At 43.7% G+C, this 16223-nt stretch overlaps 1 protein-coding gene across 1 annotated transcript; it reads right to left on the reverse strand.

Moving 5' to 3' along the window:
• Positions 1-6649: 6649 nt before the first annotated feature.
• On the reverse strand, positions 6650-15145 carry ADRA2C (adrenoceptor alpha 2C). The gene has a single exon (XM_009686286.2). It carries the CDS (start codon positions 15106-15108, stop codon positions 13771-13773), a length of 1338 nt encoding a protein of 445 aa, XP_009684581.2. The 5' UTR covers positions 15109-15145; the 3' UTR covers positions 6650-13770.
• Positions 15146-16223: the final 1078 nt, after the last annotated feature.

A 16223-nucleotide genomic window follows, 5' to 3' on the forward strand; every position in this document is an offset into this window, starting at 1 on the left:
GCAAAAGAATCCCCTCCTCAGTGACTTCAGATGTAGGCTGTTTCTTTTCTTCCCTTTCCATCCACTGATCAGATTGTCCTACTAATAATATCCTCATCCACCTATCAAACCTGCTCACAAGATCCAGAGGTAGAAGTCTATCTCCTATCCTGATGGCTTTTCTTGCTTGGTCCTGCCTGCCAATATCACTACCTAACTTGGCTCAGTAGTTTCATTCAATTCAAAGGTTGGTCGGACGGTACCTCAGCATGTTCCTCTCATTTCAGTGCCTGTCCTTTGCAATGGCTTTCAAAGTCCTTGAGATGTGCTACCACCTCTCACAAAAGCCTGTGCTCTCTCTTCCAGCAAAATCCTCTGCCTGCTCTGCCATACAGTTCTCATGCAGAGGAGGCATCAGCTATTAAGGCAGTTGAACACACTTGTGGGTGTTTAAAGTCTCTCTTCACAGTATAAGAGCTCCTTCCCCCATCTGATCCCCAGAATCCAAATTCAGGTATAAGGATAGTTCATATCTAGATAAGTTATGAGTAGATAGCCTATGCAAAATAACTGTTCTGTGGCAGCATGTTTCTGTTTCATGAGTGAGTGGTACTTTCTCCTCTGCAACCCTCTGTAGGATTTACTGATCAATACTATAAGGCTACACTGCAGCAAAAGAAGGCTGGAGCTATAAATTCTTCAGCGTTTCTCGTCTGATTTTAGAAGAACCCGTAATACAAGAATTGCATTTTATGGTCACATACTCTGAATCTGCTCATTTCTACTGGACAATATATATTGCAACCATCACCCCAGCAATGCCATAGTTATGGTTGTAATAGCACAGGTCATCTAAGCACTAATTTTCTAGTGTCTCTTCCTAATTTCCTGACATGTTTTTGGAGCTGAAATGTCACATATTGATTTCCAGCACAGACCTGAACCTTTTCTAAAAAGCTAGAGGAAAGCCCAGACAGTCTGCAATAGAACAGATCATCACTGATACCTGTTTCATGGGTGGCTTTCTCCCAGGCCCTATTTGGAACCAGAGGTTTATAGATTAGTAGCCATCTGTAGCTGGTGCACGCTGCAGAAGTGGTATCCTATGTACTCTTGCTTAAGTATTACTAAAATTTATTCCCAGACATGCTCACCCAAGGAAAGAATTATCTTTCAGTACTACAGGTTTCTAGATGTGAAAGCGTACAAGAAGGCAGCAGCATCTCTTACTTCTGGGAGGTGCAGTTGTGAACGACAGCAGTGAGCCTATACGTGCTTCTGAGCTCCAGCATCAGTTAATTCAATTGCAATGCAGGAGTCTTCTTTTGAAATGAATAGGAGTCTGTAAATGCCACCTTACAGTCATTTTGCTGCTTTATTTTCTTCTGCTCACTGTGCTGTTGCAGAGGGATTGAGGAACAGGGATGAAAAGTAAGGAACATAAAGGAAGGAAGGAAGAGAAAGGAACATTAAAAAAATAAAAAGATAATTAATGGGTATTAAAGGGGAGCAGAGTCAGGGGCCTATAAAGCCAATATCCAATTATTAAGGAAGGCAATTCAGTTACAGAGCCAGTGTACGGACAATTACATTCGTGCCAAGGAACCCTAAGGCTATTCTTGGAACTATTTACTTGAATGTGTGCGTGTGTCATTGCTCCTTAAAAAAGCAGTAATGTCACTTTAAAGCAAAAACGCACTTTTAAAAGCATGTGACGTTTATGTATACATTAGATCAACCTAAAGGTGCAATTTACAGTTTTAACAACACCAAATATAAATACAGCTATTTGGGTCTGCACTGTACTTCTTTACAAGTCAATTATTTAGTTTAAATACTTGAGTTGATTTTCAGCTATGTGTATAAAGAAAGTGCTCATCTTTTGTTCTGAGCTTTGATAGTTTACAAATGACTTATTTCTGATATTTTAATTCTGGGACATATGTAGTTCTCATTGCAGAATGTGCACTTGCTAGGGAAATAGTTGCAAAAATAACTTCAGGGAACACAAACAGGGCACACTGTCTACTGATTTAGAGGCCTCATGAGTGCAGTTTTCTGGATGTATGTGGACAAAATGTTGACATTTGTAATTCCAGAGTGTTTCCACATCCAGTCAATTTGTCATTATTATCTGTATCCTGAGCAGGGATCACGATTTGATTGTTTTAGGCACCGTACTTGCACATAGCAGGCCCCAAAGCAGGAACTGCCTCAGAAACATCAAAGTCTGAATGTAAGCACTGTTCCCAGAATCACAGCTCCCAGAGAGATTAATACCTCTATCTCAATGTCGTAAGAAGGACAGTGAGAAGTTTTGACTAAATATTTACAATATGAATAATATGGAATTAAGCTCAGCAGGAAAATGCAAGACAAAACTTTTCTGCTAAAAATCTTTTTGTTCTTTTATGATAATAAATCCTTAGGTTTCTAATACCTTCTGTATATACATAAAATAACAACAAACTTTTACAGCTATTTCAGTGTACAGCAGTTTGGGAAAGCTACAAGGTTAGATATAAAAGTAAACACTGACTATACAATTACAACACTTGAAATTTTTTCAAGTCATTAAAAGCAAAACCAGAGGTCAGGAGAACTGCTTAACATGTAGTACCTCAGTGATAACTCTCAAGTTTTTTGTTATATGTTTTCCTAATAACAATGATCTGTGACTTTAGTGTTTTTTTGTCTCTAGCTCTCACAAACATTTACGAAGGAAGTAATATTGTGCATATTCTATAAAGATACAAAGAGATAGGATGTTGAAATGTTCAAGGCACATAGCACACTGGGCTAAGGTGCAGGAATGAAACTGGTCATGAATGAGCTCCTGGTCAGGAATGAAACTGGTCATGACTCCTTTTCCAGGCCTGAATAACATCTCTGTGTGCTAACATTTTATAAAACAAAATTTAAAAAGTTTGGGGACCAAAACTTGCACCCTTACTTCATCTGAATAGTAGCAAGGATTAAATATAACTGCTATTGTTATATATATTAAATAGAACTACTGTTGTTTCAAAATGTTCTTCAAAGTCCTCACAACGACAGAGGAGAACCTTACAGAGTTTTCTGAAGTTTCTGAATCCGGGTGGGAACAGGAACAGTTCCCAGCACTTCTGGAGTTGGTAACAGACAACAGAGGTAGGAAGAAAGAAAGGATCAGTTTTGATAACTAAATCGAACAGTACATTTATCAGCAGTACCAATGGGACCCGTGCTCTGTCAGTCCCATAAACAAGTCAACGGGAAGGGTCTAGTGAGGAAGAAATCGTGCTTCTGCTGGTTCACTGCTCACTCACCTAGATAGACTTCAGCTGCCCGAGAGGCATCTGCATACCTGAGACTGCGGTAAGTAGCTGCAGATTAGCTCTCCTCCTATCTTGCTGCCGATTTGGCCCTGGCAATCTTGTTTCTTTTTTGAATGGACACAGAGAGGATATAGATACTGTGAGCTGTACTCATGCAAACTAAATCAAGGATTATAAACATCTGCTAAAATTGTTTCCTAGCTTCTTGATATATTTAGTGGCAATCGGATAACTAATCTGGTGACTTACTTGAAATACATGACCATATTGCCATGCCCTACAACACCATTTTTATCAAAATTGAAGAGAAACATGAATGACATTTTGAAAGGAAGAAAAGGATTTGCAACTCTAGATATGACAACATATTCATGAATGCAAAGAGTTACCACCTGATCCTCTGAAATGCCACTTACTTCTAAAGAAGGGTCACACTTTTCACGCAAAAATGCATGGGGAATGAAGCTACATGTATCACAGTACCCATTGGTACCCATCGCTCAGCCTTTAGTTAAAGTCTTTATCTGTGTATGGAAACATACTGCTTTCCTCATTATTTTATGCCACCCAAGACAGCTGTAGACAGCTATGGTATAAATCACTATTTAGTACTTTACGGTCTATATTCCTCACCACTTCAGTGTTAGTAGATTATGAAGACATATTTACCTTGCTGGACATAAACATAGTGTCTCTTCACTTGGAAAAATACAAAACTGAATTTTCTGGCTGCCATGATAAAGAAGATGCCTGTAAAATATATTTGCATTTGTATGTGCCTGACACACGTGATTTTTCGGGGGGGGGGGAATGGAACACGTTGTAACATTCAATATTTACATATATATGCTGGATGCATTCTAAGCAGGTAAGAAAAGGTTTATGCTCTGTACCTAGCCAAAGCTATGTTAGATAGAATTTGCATATGGCAGATGGGTAGGATTTAGAGATCTAGAGATCCAAACAGTCTAGGGAGGAGATGGGCGGTTTGCCCACCTATAATAGCTCTATATGTGTGTCTTTCTATAAACTATTACTTTGATTCTATATAGTCGTAAGGAGTTTCCTTTTGTTTATTTTAGGACATGTTGGGAGTTCTTTAGTCAAACCTCCTGCTCAAAGGAGGTCAAGTGTGAGGTCAAAGTAGGTTATTCAGGGCTTTATCCATTCTGGTCTTGAAGAGCTCCAAGGATACAGACTGCCTAGCCTCTCTGGGCAACCCAGATGTATTATTATACGACACTTAAAATCCCAGGGATATGTCAGTGCATTAAGTTAATTGAGTTGTGCTTGATTAATCAGAGAATTAATTGGTTAATTTGCATCCAGGAGTCCTAATAACTATTTTTAATGTTTATTCCTAATGTTCATTTTCACACTACTAAAACAGAAAAAGAGCAGTTATTTTTGTAATCATGTACAATATCTTTTATTTGTTTCTCCTCTGAAAGAAAGGGGAGGGAAGTGATTTCTATCAGGAATTAATAGGAACTGCTGCCACAACAAAAATCTGGTTAATACATGCAAAACTTTGGTGCTTTTTGAAAATATTGTAGCCTTAGGGCAGCTCCGGCCTATATGACTATCAGTTATCCCAAGCTGGAGATGGCAGCATTACATAACAACGAACTGCTGTTGAACTCTTTCTTTAGGAACAGACAGGTTTCTTTGCCTTCCAAATTCACCATGCCTGACTACTTTTTAAAATTACTTCTACCTACCTTTTTCGTTTAGTAGCACATTTGGGGACAATCCCTGCCCTCAGTTTCAACAAATCTGCCGCTGTTTTTCATATAAATGGACTGGGCATACCTGAGGGTGGTAAGTACTGTCAGGAAGTCTGTTCCGTACTAAATGTTCACCTGATATTCAAGATCTGACAAGTTCCCTCTATGGTTATCAGTTCTTCATCTGAAAAATACACACAGAGTTACTCAGGAGCCCAAAACGTCAGTGCCCAACAGGCACGATGCCAGTTATAGGGTCCATCCTGTCTAACATCAGTCACATGTATGTTATTTCTTAATTCTGTAGCATTTATGTTTCATGGTGTTTCCAGATAACTTCTGAGTTTTTGAAGACATGGGTTCAGTTATTTCAAGGGAAGTGACCTTCAAAGTGTGAGAAAAGAATGGTCTAGTGACCCATATTGTAGCCTGAGACGCTTGGTAGACCCAGAGAGGAACAAGAGTTCCTCGGGCATAACTCTGATTTTCTGTTTGAATTTAAGCCCTTATGCAAAAATGAGGTTGGTTATTTCAGTGCCTAGCTTTTGAGTGTCTTCGGTCAGATTTTTTTTTTAATTAATATTTACAATTTCTCTGCTTTTAAAAGTTCATCCCTCTGTAGTATAAACTGTAGGTCTGAGTTATACCTTAAGGTACCTGTTCCATAAATGGGAGAAACAGGCCTTTCAAAATGGGAATGTGAATCTAGCACTAATGATCAAGTAAGAATACAAATACAATCCTTAAAAGACTGATGGCACTGCCAATCTTTTGTCTTATTGAGTAAAACCCTTGTGTAAAACTCCACAAGCTTGCTTGGGAGGCAAACAAAGCAGAGGAACATCTCATTTGTTTATCCTGATAGGATTTATGTGCAAATTTTCTGGACATGTAATGTTCCCAGAGCCAGAAGCAGAACCTTAAAGCACAGGCAGAAGCTTGTAAATATTGGAGCCTAGTAGGGCCTGAGGATCAATAATGGATTCACAGCTGGGAGGATCCACATAAAGTAGAAGCTTGTTAAGACTGAGATATCTAAATGCCATTAATCTTTTGGCTTCTTGTCTGCAAAAAGGATATTGTAGTCCCTCCTTAATGCATAAAGACTTTGACAGACTAGGCATATCAAAAGTTATGAAATGTTTAGATATAGTGATAATGGAGCTTAGAGCTGAGTGCATAGAAGCCCTTGGAGCCTGGGCAGCCCAGGTGCCAGGAGCCTGGAAGTCTCGGCTTTCTGGCACCTCATCCAGCAGACTGCCTAAGAGCCAGAAAGACAAGCCAGCAAGCAGTCAGTGTAACAGGACTTGATAAAAGATCTCCTGGTTTCCACTGGAACTTGGGCAAAACAGATACATTATTGAAAGAAACACCAGATTTCATCAAAGTGGCATTTTCCGACAGAAAAACATGCCATCCAAGAATCTTTAATCAATTTTACCCCTAACTGCATTGTTAAAACAATGCGTCATACACCTCTGGTGTACTTTGTGCCAAATCAACACTAGCAGCCCGGTTGGCTGACTAAAAGTCTCCCTTTAATCACTGACAGAAATTGCTGCTAATGTTAAGAAAACCATGCCAGCCTCAGTGAATGCGCATTTATAGACACTTTAAAACTCTGCACACAAGCATTTATTGGTGATAAAAGTCTCCAAAAGCAATACAATATGGCTTGGTGTGACTCAAAAACATTTAGCATCGTTCCTGTTAACTCCACGACAGGTACTTATTTATGTATAGCATATCATAGTATCCTAGCACCTCACAGGTGGCCTTCTGGGGAACCGTCCCAGCATACCTCGGAGGAGGGGACGTGCCAGCTATTCTTCGTAGATCAGACACTTAGGCATACAAGCCAACGGCACAGCAAGTGTGTGCTGTGTACTGTTCTCAGATTGTAAACTGGGACTGCTATCCAGAGCGCAAACAGGGAACAGAAAGACAAAGTGAGAGATATGCCGGCCATAATGTGGAGTAATTCAGCAGGCGCATAGTTTTAAGCTCTAATCTTCGCTGGTCACTTGGAATTGTACCTCTCATTATACCTATGAGGGCCCCAGCTTGAACCAAACCCTGTTTGCACCAAAATCTGCTGAGAGGCTTGACTGAGTAGGTGTTCTCAGACAGGGCACCCACACCATACACAAGATTAAGCCTTTTCCTTAATTCAGCTGTAGCCTTTTCTTTTAAAGTTTAGCTGGAGTGGTTGGAGCTGTTCAGGATTTCTCATACTCTTCCTGGTATTTGACAGGTGTTTGCTTTCCAGAAAGAGAATGTCCTTGCAGAATGAGTGTGTTAGTCTACTGAGAGACAAAAAGATCAAATAAAACATTCATGTGCCTAAAGGAAAGGCATTTAGCTGCATTTATAAGGCATTTTGCCTTATAAATAGGCTATTAGTGAAAGCACTCGGTGAGGAAGTGGGAGACCTCAGCATTAATTTCTTACTCCAACAGACTAGGTTGAAAGGGATGCTGTGCTGAAGCTGTTCCACTAAAGAGGAACTCATTTGAGATTTTGGGTCAAAGGCATAGAGAACAAAAGCAAGAGAAGCATGTCCCTGCAGCCTAGAGGTTAACATCTGTGTTAAACGTGCCATACATCTCAGTCAGACTTTTATTGCTCTGACTCGTGTCACTTGCTATACATCACACCAAAAGGACTACTCTTAGTGGCCAGCTTTTTAATTTATTAAAGGAAATTTAATAGAGCTAACTGAGGGAAATGTGAATCCTCATTTTCTCCTGTAGTCCAGTGGGTGCACAGCTTTCTCTGTCAGCAGAGAGCTATCAAGAAAGAGTATCACAGAAAACAAATGACTGTCATTCACAAAAATGCTGAAATGCTTACAATTAATTGATTTTCATGAAGCAGACAGCTATATTTGATTTGTGTACTTTACATTCAGGATCTTTAATAAAGCACTTTTGTTAAGAGTTACATATAGACTAATTTAATTAAGTGCTGTTTTACTTTTCATTAAATTTTTCAGAGAAGTATAATAGAGAAAATTGCTTTACAGCAGAATGCCATTTATTGACAGAAAAGCTCTTTATTCTAGTGTAAACAGTAGCATCAGCATAGTCTGTTTGAAAAGAAACTTCTGTGATTTTGCATGAATTTGTTGGGGTTTTTTTGTTTTGTTTTGTTTTGTTTTAAAGAAGACAGGTATTGTGGTAAGATGTTAGGCTAGGACTAGAAGACTAGGGTTTCAGGTCCTAATATTTTCCGTGCCTAATATTTTCTTTCTGGCAATCCTTCTCTACATTATCAGCTGTTGTGCAGCTGAATTGAAAAATGGTTGGGATAGTGTAGTGAAGGACATGTGCCAGAACAGAGTTAACCTACTTAAAATGTCTTCTGCGTGCACTACCTGCTTCCACTTCAACCAAAGGCAATACACCAACTGTAGGTATCACCTAAATTCAGGCCAAGCATGAAAGTCCTTGCCAGTCCAAGGACTTTCCCACTGAAAACAGTAGTAGAATAGTTCACCCCCTTCAGGAGTGGTATAACCGTCTTAACCGTGACTCCCTGAACAACTTGACACTTGTTGCTTCCTTACATAGCAGCCTTTTTACTGGTTTCATGCTTATGTACCTGTGTGAGGCTTTCTTAGGAGTACAGAGTGACTGGGAAGCCACAAAATTAAAGCCAGCACAGTAAACAGAATATGATCTAGAGAAATTTCATATCACACCTATGACCCTTCCAACTGCAGCGTGACCCCTTTCTCACACACTGTGCGAGATTGTCTTATGTATGTGGCAGAACCTACTGTTTCTGTCCCAAAGCAGAGATGTGCAGGGTATATAATAAGAACCAATGATTTTGCCTAAAAGTAGACTGTATTCAGTGTAGCATTACTGACGCTACATGGGCTTCTGGATCCCAGTACCAAACTGCAGTTTTGGCTTAATTTCAATGATAAAGGACAAACTTAAGCTTGGTGTTAAGCACTGAAGTGAGGCATCCCCTGTCCCTACCTCCTCCTGTGTCATCTTTCACATGGCCTCGTTGACCCACACTTCTGCAAATTGGATTTGACATTTGCTAATGTGCAGGGAGAAAGGGAAATGAGTGGAGCATCAATATTCTGCCTCCAGTGTTCTGGTCTACTGTGCAGAAAGAGTAAGTAAATACTAATTCTCCCAGTGCTGCAGGTATTCACCTCCCTTCAGCCTCTCTGCCCCTCAAATCTAGAGCATTTTACCTGAAGCATCTAGGTGCCTTCTGCAGGACCACGAGTGACCCATGACAACAAATGCACAGATAGCACCTGGCCTTCATTTTGCACAACTTGTAGATAATCCCTCCTTCTTGATGTAGTCGTTGTTTAAAGTTAATAAAAGGAGCCAAGCATTAGATATTCAGTAAAAAAAAAACATTCTTCTGAAATAAATGCCACAGTGATTACTGACATTAGCTACAAATTCCCTATGCTGTTCAGATGCTGTTCTAACCAGTGCCAACTTCCACAGGGCAAGAAATAGACAACCAGTTTTCTTCTCTTAAAAATAGTAACGATCAAATAATATTCTTCATACAGCTTATACTGAAGAAAATGCAGTAGGGTTTGTTGCTCAGGTTAGGTAGTCAAAAAACACTTAACCCATGCTTTCTAAGGGTTTGAACAGACGTCGTGAAGTCAAGCACAGAGGATTGCTTTCTATCAATTCTGGTACATTTACACACAAATGTCTATGTTCCTCTGACACATCTACTGAAGAAGAGGCAATGTCCAGAAAGCTCCTACAGCCTTGCCCACACTGAGTAGTTCCCTTATTCAGAAGTAAACTCCACTGAAGGTTTCTGGGATTACTCACAAAGAGTGGCGCAGCTCAACGTGAGCAAAGCTATTAGTATGTTGTCTTTCATCTTTTTGTTTCACATCTCAGAAATTGCCAGTGCTCCTGGAGCAAAATGGCTTCTCTAAATCGAGATGACACAGAACAACAAGGGCCTGATTCTTATTTTAGACAATGATTTAAAGCTGATTGTGCAGTCTTACTCACGCAAAACTCTCACAAAAGAGAGCTGAAGGACAGTAGGATTGAGTTCTCATCCTACCTAAGTTACATTGCTTGATACTTCAATATTCAACCAATAGTGGTACTGTTCAGACAATTGGTTTTGAAAATGACACATTAACTTCTCATTTTAGATGGGTAGAAAAATTTTTTCATGGTGAAATGAGCAAATGAACAGTTAAAGATCAGGTGCTTGTTGTTAAAATCAATATGGCTTTATAGTAACATTTCATTCTTCCAGAATAACAGAGTAAAAGAGTAAGTGTTTTAACCAACTCATCAGATGTGATCAAAGGTACATTTGGACACAATCGAAACATAAAAAAATCTTTCCTCTTTTTCTTAAGAAAAAGCTTCATTGATTATTTTTTCCTGTATATGCTATCAGCAAACTTACAGTGGAAGCACAACCACAGCGTGAGTCGCAGAGCTGGTAACTTTTTATGAAATGTTGACAACACACAGTATGTTACAAACAGATTCCAGTCTTCAGCTATTACAAGTAATAATAGAACACCGACATTAAAAAAAAAAGAAAGAAAATCAGCCCCATTTTACTTCCTTGAAGCATATTCAGTAGTTACACTAAAAACAATTTTTATAGAAATCCTCTATACTCAATAATTCAGAGGGAAATGCACTTAAAAGGAGTTTCTACTGCACATCTTTGAATCAGTTACAGTGAATATTACTTTTTACTGAACTCAGAAGAAATAAGATCCTCTTGATGCATTGAATCAGATGAGTAATTGTGATGAGAAATAAATTAAAATGATAGAAAATGCCCCATTTTTAAGTATGCTGCTGCGCATAGATATTCAGTATCTGCATCAATTCTTTATAGACATTTTGAAATGCAAAAAAAAAAAAAAAAGAAGAATAGAAACATTATTTCTTTTATAATGATTACAGAATGATTTTATAGCAAACAAATTACTTTTAAGGCACATTGGCCACTCCGTAAATACTTCACTTCCACTAAAATCCAACTGTCAATTACATTTCATTTCCATAGATTCGTTGAATTTTATGAGGAAAAACAAAGGGGAAGGATGTTGTTTACAGGCAACAAATCTCATTTCAAAAGCAGTGCAACACTGAAACTGCTGTGTGTCTGCAGACTGAGAAACCACTCTAAGACGAGCATTCAGTGACAAGAACCGATCTTTATCTCGGTAGGAATGAGTATCTCTAATGAAGCTGTCCAGTAGCTCAGAGGTAGTAGCTATGTACCATACGTTGCTTTGGTTGCTCTGGCAATCATAGAGTTTATTCAGACAAACAAATCTGAACTTTTTCACTATGTTGCTACCTACAAACAATCTGAGCTTGTCTCAGCTCTTCTTGATGTAATTTTAAAACAAATTCTCCATTTTGCAAAAGAGAAAATGGCTTATAGTTTCCTCTTTTCGGTCTCTATTTTTTTGCAATATTTGGCTATGCTATTCAGGTACATACTTGTATCCAACCATTTGTTATTTACAAAGGGATGTCCTTGAAAATAAGTCTTAACATCCTTTCTTTAAGTGCAAATGTTTAAACAAAGCTCAAGTCTTTTCATGACTCGAAGACTTATTTCGTGAAAGGATCCAGTAAATTACGGACTTAGACTTCGAAAATATCACAGTTGTTTCTTTAGTGAAATCAAGCAAACTTCTAATGCCTTTGGTACAATTATCTAATCCTTACTTAGGCAGAACTCCCACTTGAGTGGCCCTGCAGTTAAGTTTTAACACCAGAATCTGAATCACTGACAACCTGCTTTTCCAGCGTTAACCGAATGCTTATAATGAAAAACAGAAGCAACAACCAAAGTTATTGCTCTGTTGTTTCTACTTATGCCATAGAAATCTGAAGAGAGAGTAGAGATACCTTTCAGACAGAACAGAGAGTGTAAAGAAGTAGATGTCTAATAGATATAGACTCAATCTAGCTGTTTCAAGAAGCCTGCTGCATTAGATTAAATTTCGTTGCATTTCAAAGAGCTTTTTACTATGGAAAGGTTAATTTGAGGCAGATGCCAAATCCTACTGCCTATGGAAGGAGTGACATGCATAATAAAAATGGAGCAGTATTTTCGCCCGCAAACAGAACACACACCTTATAGCAGTACAGCTAGAGAGGGGATGTAAATGTTCAGCTGAATCTTACACTCAGTCTGCATTCAGTGATGAATGTACAGACACCACCTTGTCCCTCATTCTACTCATCAGTTTATGACATGCTATAAATCTACAGGAAAAAGTTTGCTTTAATAATTATACAAACTCTTTTGCCTCCTTCCCCCTGCCCCCAAATAATCTGAAGTCACAAACTAGAAATACAAACAGGGAAAAGGAAAGAAAGCAGCATTAATATTAAAGGTTGGGAACAGCTCTACTTTCATTTGAGATTTGTTCACATATGCCACTGACAATCCGCAATGTATGTTTCTCATTAAAAAAATAAATATAAAGGATTTAGTTGCTCTAAGATTGTAAATATGAAGGATTTAAAGACTCTAGTTGTGTGGTGATTGCTCTTCCTCTAAACATCTGCATAGCAGACTATGTCCAACTGCCTGTCTGAGAATGAGAGCAGCACCCATCCAGCCCCTGAGATGAGCCCTTCTGAGGGGAGACCTAAAAGGAGTGGGGGAAGAAAGTTCCCCAGGGCATATACAAGTTGAGCTGGTTGGAAAATTGAATTTTTTTCCTCAGAAAATGTTAGTTCAGTTCACCAAAATGATTTGGTTTGAATGGAAGTTGGTTTAAGAAAGGTCCCCCTTACGTCCAGGCAAGCTACCTGCCCCAAGATAGCGAAGTGCTCAGGCCACTGATCTGAGTGATGGAGCAGGAATTTGCTGCCTGGCAATCCAGCAGGAAGAAGGACCAATGAGGTCATGGGGTGCATGTGCTGTTTTTCATATTTTTTCATGAAAAAGTTCAAAATTCCCAGGTTTGTGCAACTGACAAATGGAAAATTCTGGGAAGATGGGAAAAACATTTCCCATCCAGCTCCATATACCAAGACTTCTTCAAAGAAAAAGAAAACCCCCTGCTTCGTGTTTGACTTAAGCCCTGTGTAAAATCACCATTCAGAAGGTTTTAACAGTAAAAAGGTTTATTTAGAAAAGAGTTTGGATTGTTCCTTAGGTTTTTTTTTTGGCAAACATTTAAATCTTTTCATAACTCAAAAGACTGTTAGTGCCTGATACCTAGCATTTTTCCCCTATGTAACCAGTAAAAGCCAATTTCTTACTGGGACAAGCCCATCAGAGACCCCAGCTGCTCCATGTATAAATACCCAAATCTGCTATTCCACCACCAGTACCACTTAATCCTTTCCTCTTGATGTTTTTGCTTTGTTTCCCACAAAATTCTAGAGCCCATGCGAGGTCACTGCCTCCCAAACTCAGTGTGTTACCCCACCTTCCTCTAGGAATTCCCCACGTTCTCCCTCAGGGTTCAAAGGAAATCGCCCCCTTCCCAGTTTTCCCATCCAGACTGCAGCACAGCTCCTGTCACCATTCCACACCAGGATGAACATCCTCAGCCTCCCCGACCCTTCAGTCCCCATGCCCCAGACCACCACTCAGCATCTCTGAGGGGGTGAGCCCACTTCCTACTGTCTCAGCACAAACCCTTCTCTCCCTTGTTTTTCAGCACAGAGCCCTTTGCCTTCTTTTAACTCCGCTTCTGTTCAAGGCAAATCCTTTCCCCCTATCCCTCCAGCTCAATGCCGGAAGTTCTTCTTCTTCTTCTTGAAGAGTATGTGTTTAAAGGACCTGCGAAAGTCCTGGTTGAAGATGGTGTAGATGACTGGGTTGAGGGAGCTATTGCAATACCCAATCCAGAAGAAGAACTTGAAGAGAGTCTCAGGGATCTCACATGCCTCCCGGCAAATGCCATAGAGGCTGTAACTGAAGAAGAAAGGGAACCAGCAAACTACAAAGACCCCCATCACCACAGCCAGCACAAAAGTGAAGCGTTTCTCCCGGGCCTGGGTGACTTTCTTACGGCAGATGCTGCTGCGCTTCCGGCGACGGCGATATGAGAAGAACTGCATGGAGCGGCTGCTAGAGCGGGACAGACGGCTACTAGAGTGCTTGGAGGAATATGAGTAGGAGAAGGACTGGCTCTTGCTGCTTTTGCGGGGATGCTCCTCCCGACTCCGCCTCCGTCTGCTCTCTGAGGTGCTGCTCTCCTCCAGCTCAATGTCCTCCAGCTCAGAGGCTTTGCGCCACTGGTGCACTGAATAATGTCCGTTCTCTCCCAGCTGCATCCTCAGGGAAGTGCAGCCCCTAGCAGCCCGGCTCAAGCCATTCTCAGTCTGGGAGGACCCCTCCGGCATTGTACGCTTCTCAGAGAGGGTCCTGGTCCTCAGCTTGGCCACGCGGTAGATGCGGATATAGACCAACACCATGATGAGGCAGGGGGCAAAGAAAGAGCCAATGCAAGAAGAAAGGATGTACCACGTCTCGTCGTTGAGCTTGCACTGGGGAAAGACACCTCCCTCAGGCTCCCGGTACATGGAGATCAACGGCGGGAAGGAGATGACGGCTGAAATGAGCCAGACAGTGAGGATGATGGCCTTGATCCGCCGGGGGGTCCGTTTGAGGTTGTACTCCACCGCCTGCGTGACAGACCAATACCTGTCGAGGCTGATGGCGCACAGGTGGACGATGGAGGAGGTGCAGAAGAGCACATCCAGCGCCAGGTAAATGTTACACCAAGCCTTGCCGAAGTACCAGTAATTCATGAGCTCGTTGGCTAAGGAGAAAGGCATGACCAGAGTAGCCACCAGGATGTCTGCGCTGGCCAGGGACACCAGGAAGAGGTTCTGGGGGGCTCTCAGTGCCCGGCTGGTGAGCACGGCTATGACCACCAGCACGTTGCCCACGATGGTGAAGACGATGAGGAAGCCCACCACCGCCGCCAAGCTGGCCACGGCCGCCGGCGAGTAGGGGGAAGGCGGCTGCAGGAGGGCCGAGGCGGACGGGGAGGAGGGCGGCAGCGCCAGGGAGCCGTTGGGGGCGCCCAGGCTGGCGTTCACCACCACCAGCAGATCCATGGCGGGTGTGCGGGGCGCCGCCGCGCTAGAGAGCCCCGCGGAGCCCCCGCCCCGCCCCGCCGCCGCCGCCGCCCCTCCGCCCCGCCGCCCTCATCTCCCCCCGCCGCCGCCGCGTCCAACGGCCGCCGCGTCCAACGGCCGCCGCGGCGCGCGGCTCCCCCCCGGCTGCGCCGCCCGCCTCCCCCCGGCCCCTCAGGGCAGGGCAGGGCAGCGCCGCCCCGGCGCGCCAGGGAGCGCGGCCGCGCTGCCTCCGCCCGGCCCCCGGCGAGGCGGCAGCGGGGCACGGCTCGCCCTCGCCGCCCGCCCGGTCATGCCCGGTTCCGCGCAGCCCCCGGCTCCGGAGAAGACGCCGCCCGGCCAACGGGAGTCCCCGGCGGCAGCTGGATGCTCGCAAGCAGCAGGGTCCGAGGCAGCGGCGGCATCAAATCCCATGGAGAGCGGCGCCGGGGGCCCCCGCTCCGGCGGCGCGGCAGCGCGCTCTCGGCGAAGTCGCGGCTGCCCGGCGGCTCCGTCCTAGTCTTGCATCGCGCTCCCAAGCGGCGGCGTGCCGTGCCGTGCCCCGCCGCGCATGCTCAGTCCCGCCAGGTGAAGCCGCCGCTCCCGCCCCGGCGGAACACGCCAGCGGGCGGAAAAACCGCCCCAGGCGCAGACTGCCGTCCCGCGGGAGCCCGGCGCGCCGGAGCCCGTCTGCCCTGCCCGGTAGCGGCAGCTCCCGGCAGCGCGGTCGCGGAGCCCCTGTCCCGACCTGGGGCGGCGGCGGCACTCCCCGCAGCCCCGCGCAGCTTCTCGGCGGCCGGGCGGCCGCTTCTCCTCGCCGCGGAGCGGGCGGCTCTGAGGGGGATCGGCCCCCCGTGGAGGCGGCGGCGGTGGCGGCGGCCACGTCCCGGGGATAAAAGTTAGCGGTGCCATGAGAAGCGGCGCCGAGTTGGCTGGGCGGCGGGTGGCCGGCGCCGCCGCCCGCTAGGGGTCGCGCTTGCCCGCTGCCGCGCCGCCGGCGGGAGCCGTTAACGGGCGGCCGCGCGCGCCGCGCCGCGCTGAGGGGATGGCGGCGGGCGGGCACGGCTCCTCGACTCCTCTTGGGAGAGGTGTAGCATGTATTTAAACACCAGCTCAGG

The sequence above is a fragment of the Struthio camelus genome, chromosome 4, assembly GCF_040807025.1.
Source record: "Struthio camelus isolate bStrCam1 chromosome 4, bStrCam1.hap1, whole genome shotgun sequence".
Lineage (NCBI taxonomy): Eukaryota > Metazoa > Chordata > Aves > Struthioniformes > Struthionidae > Struthio > Struthio camelus.

Coding starts and splice junctions, on each gene's coding strand:
- ADRA2C (XM_009686286.2), bottom strand. CDS start 15,108: ATGGATCTGCTGGTGGTGGTGAACGCCAGCCTGGGCGCCCCCAACGGC.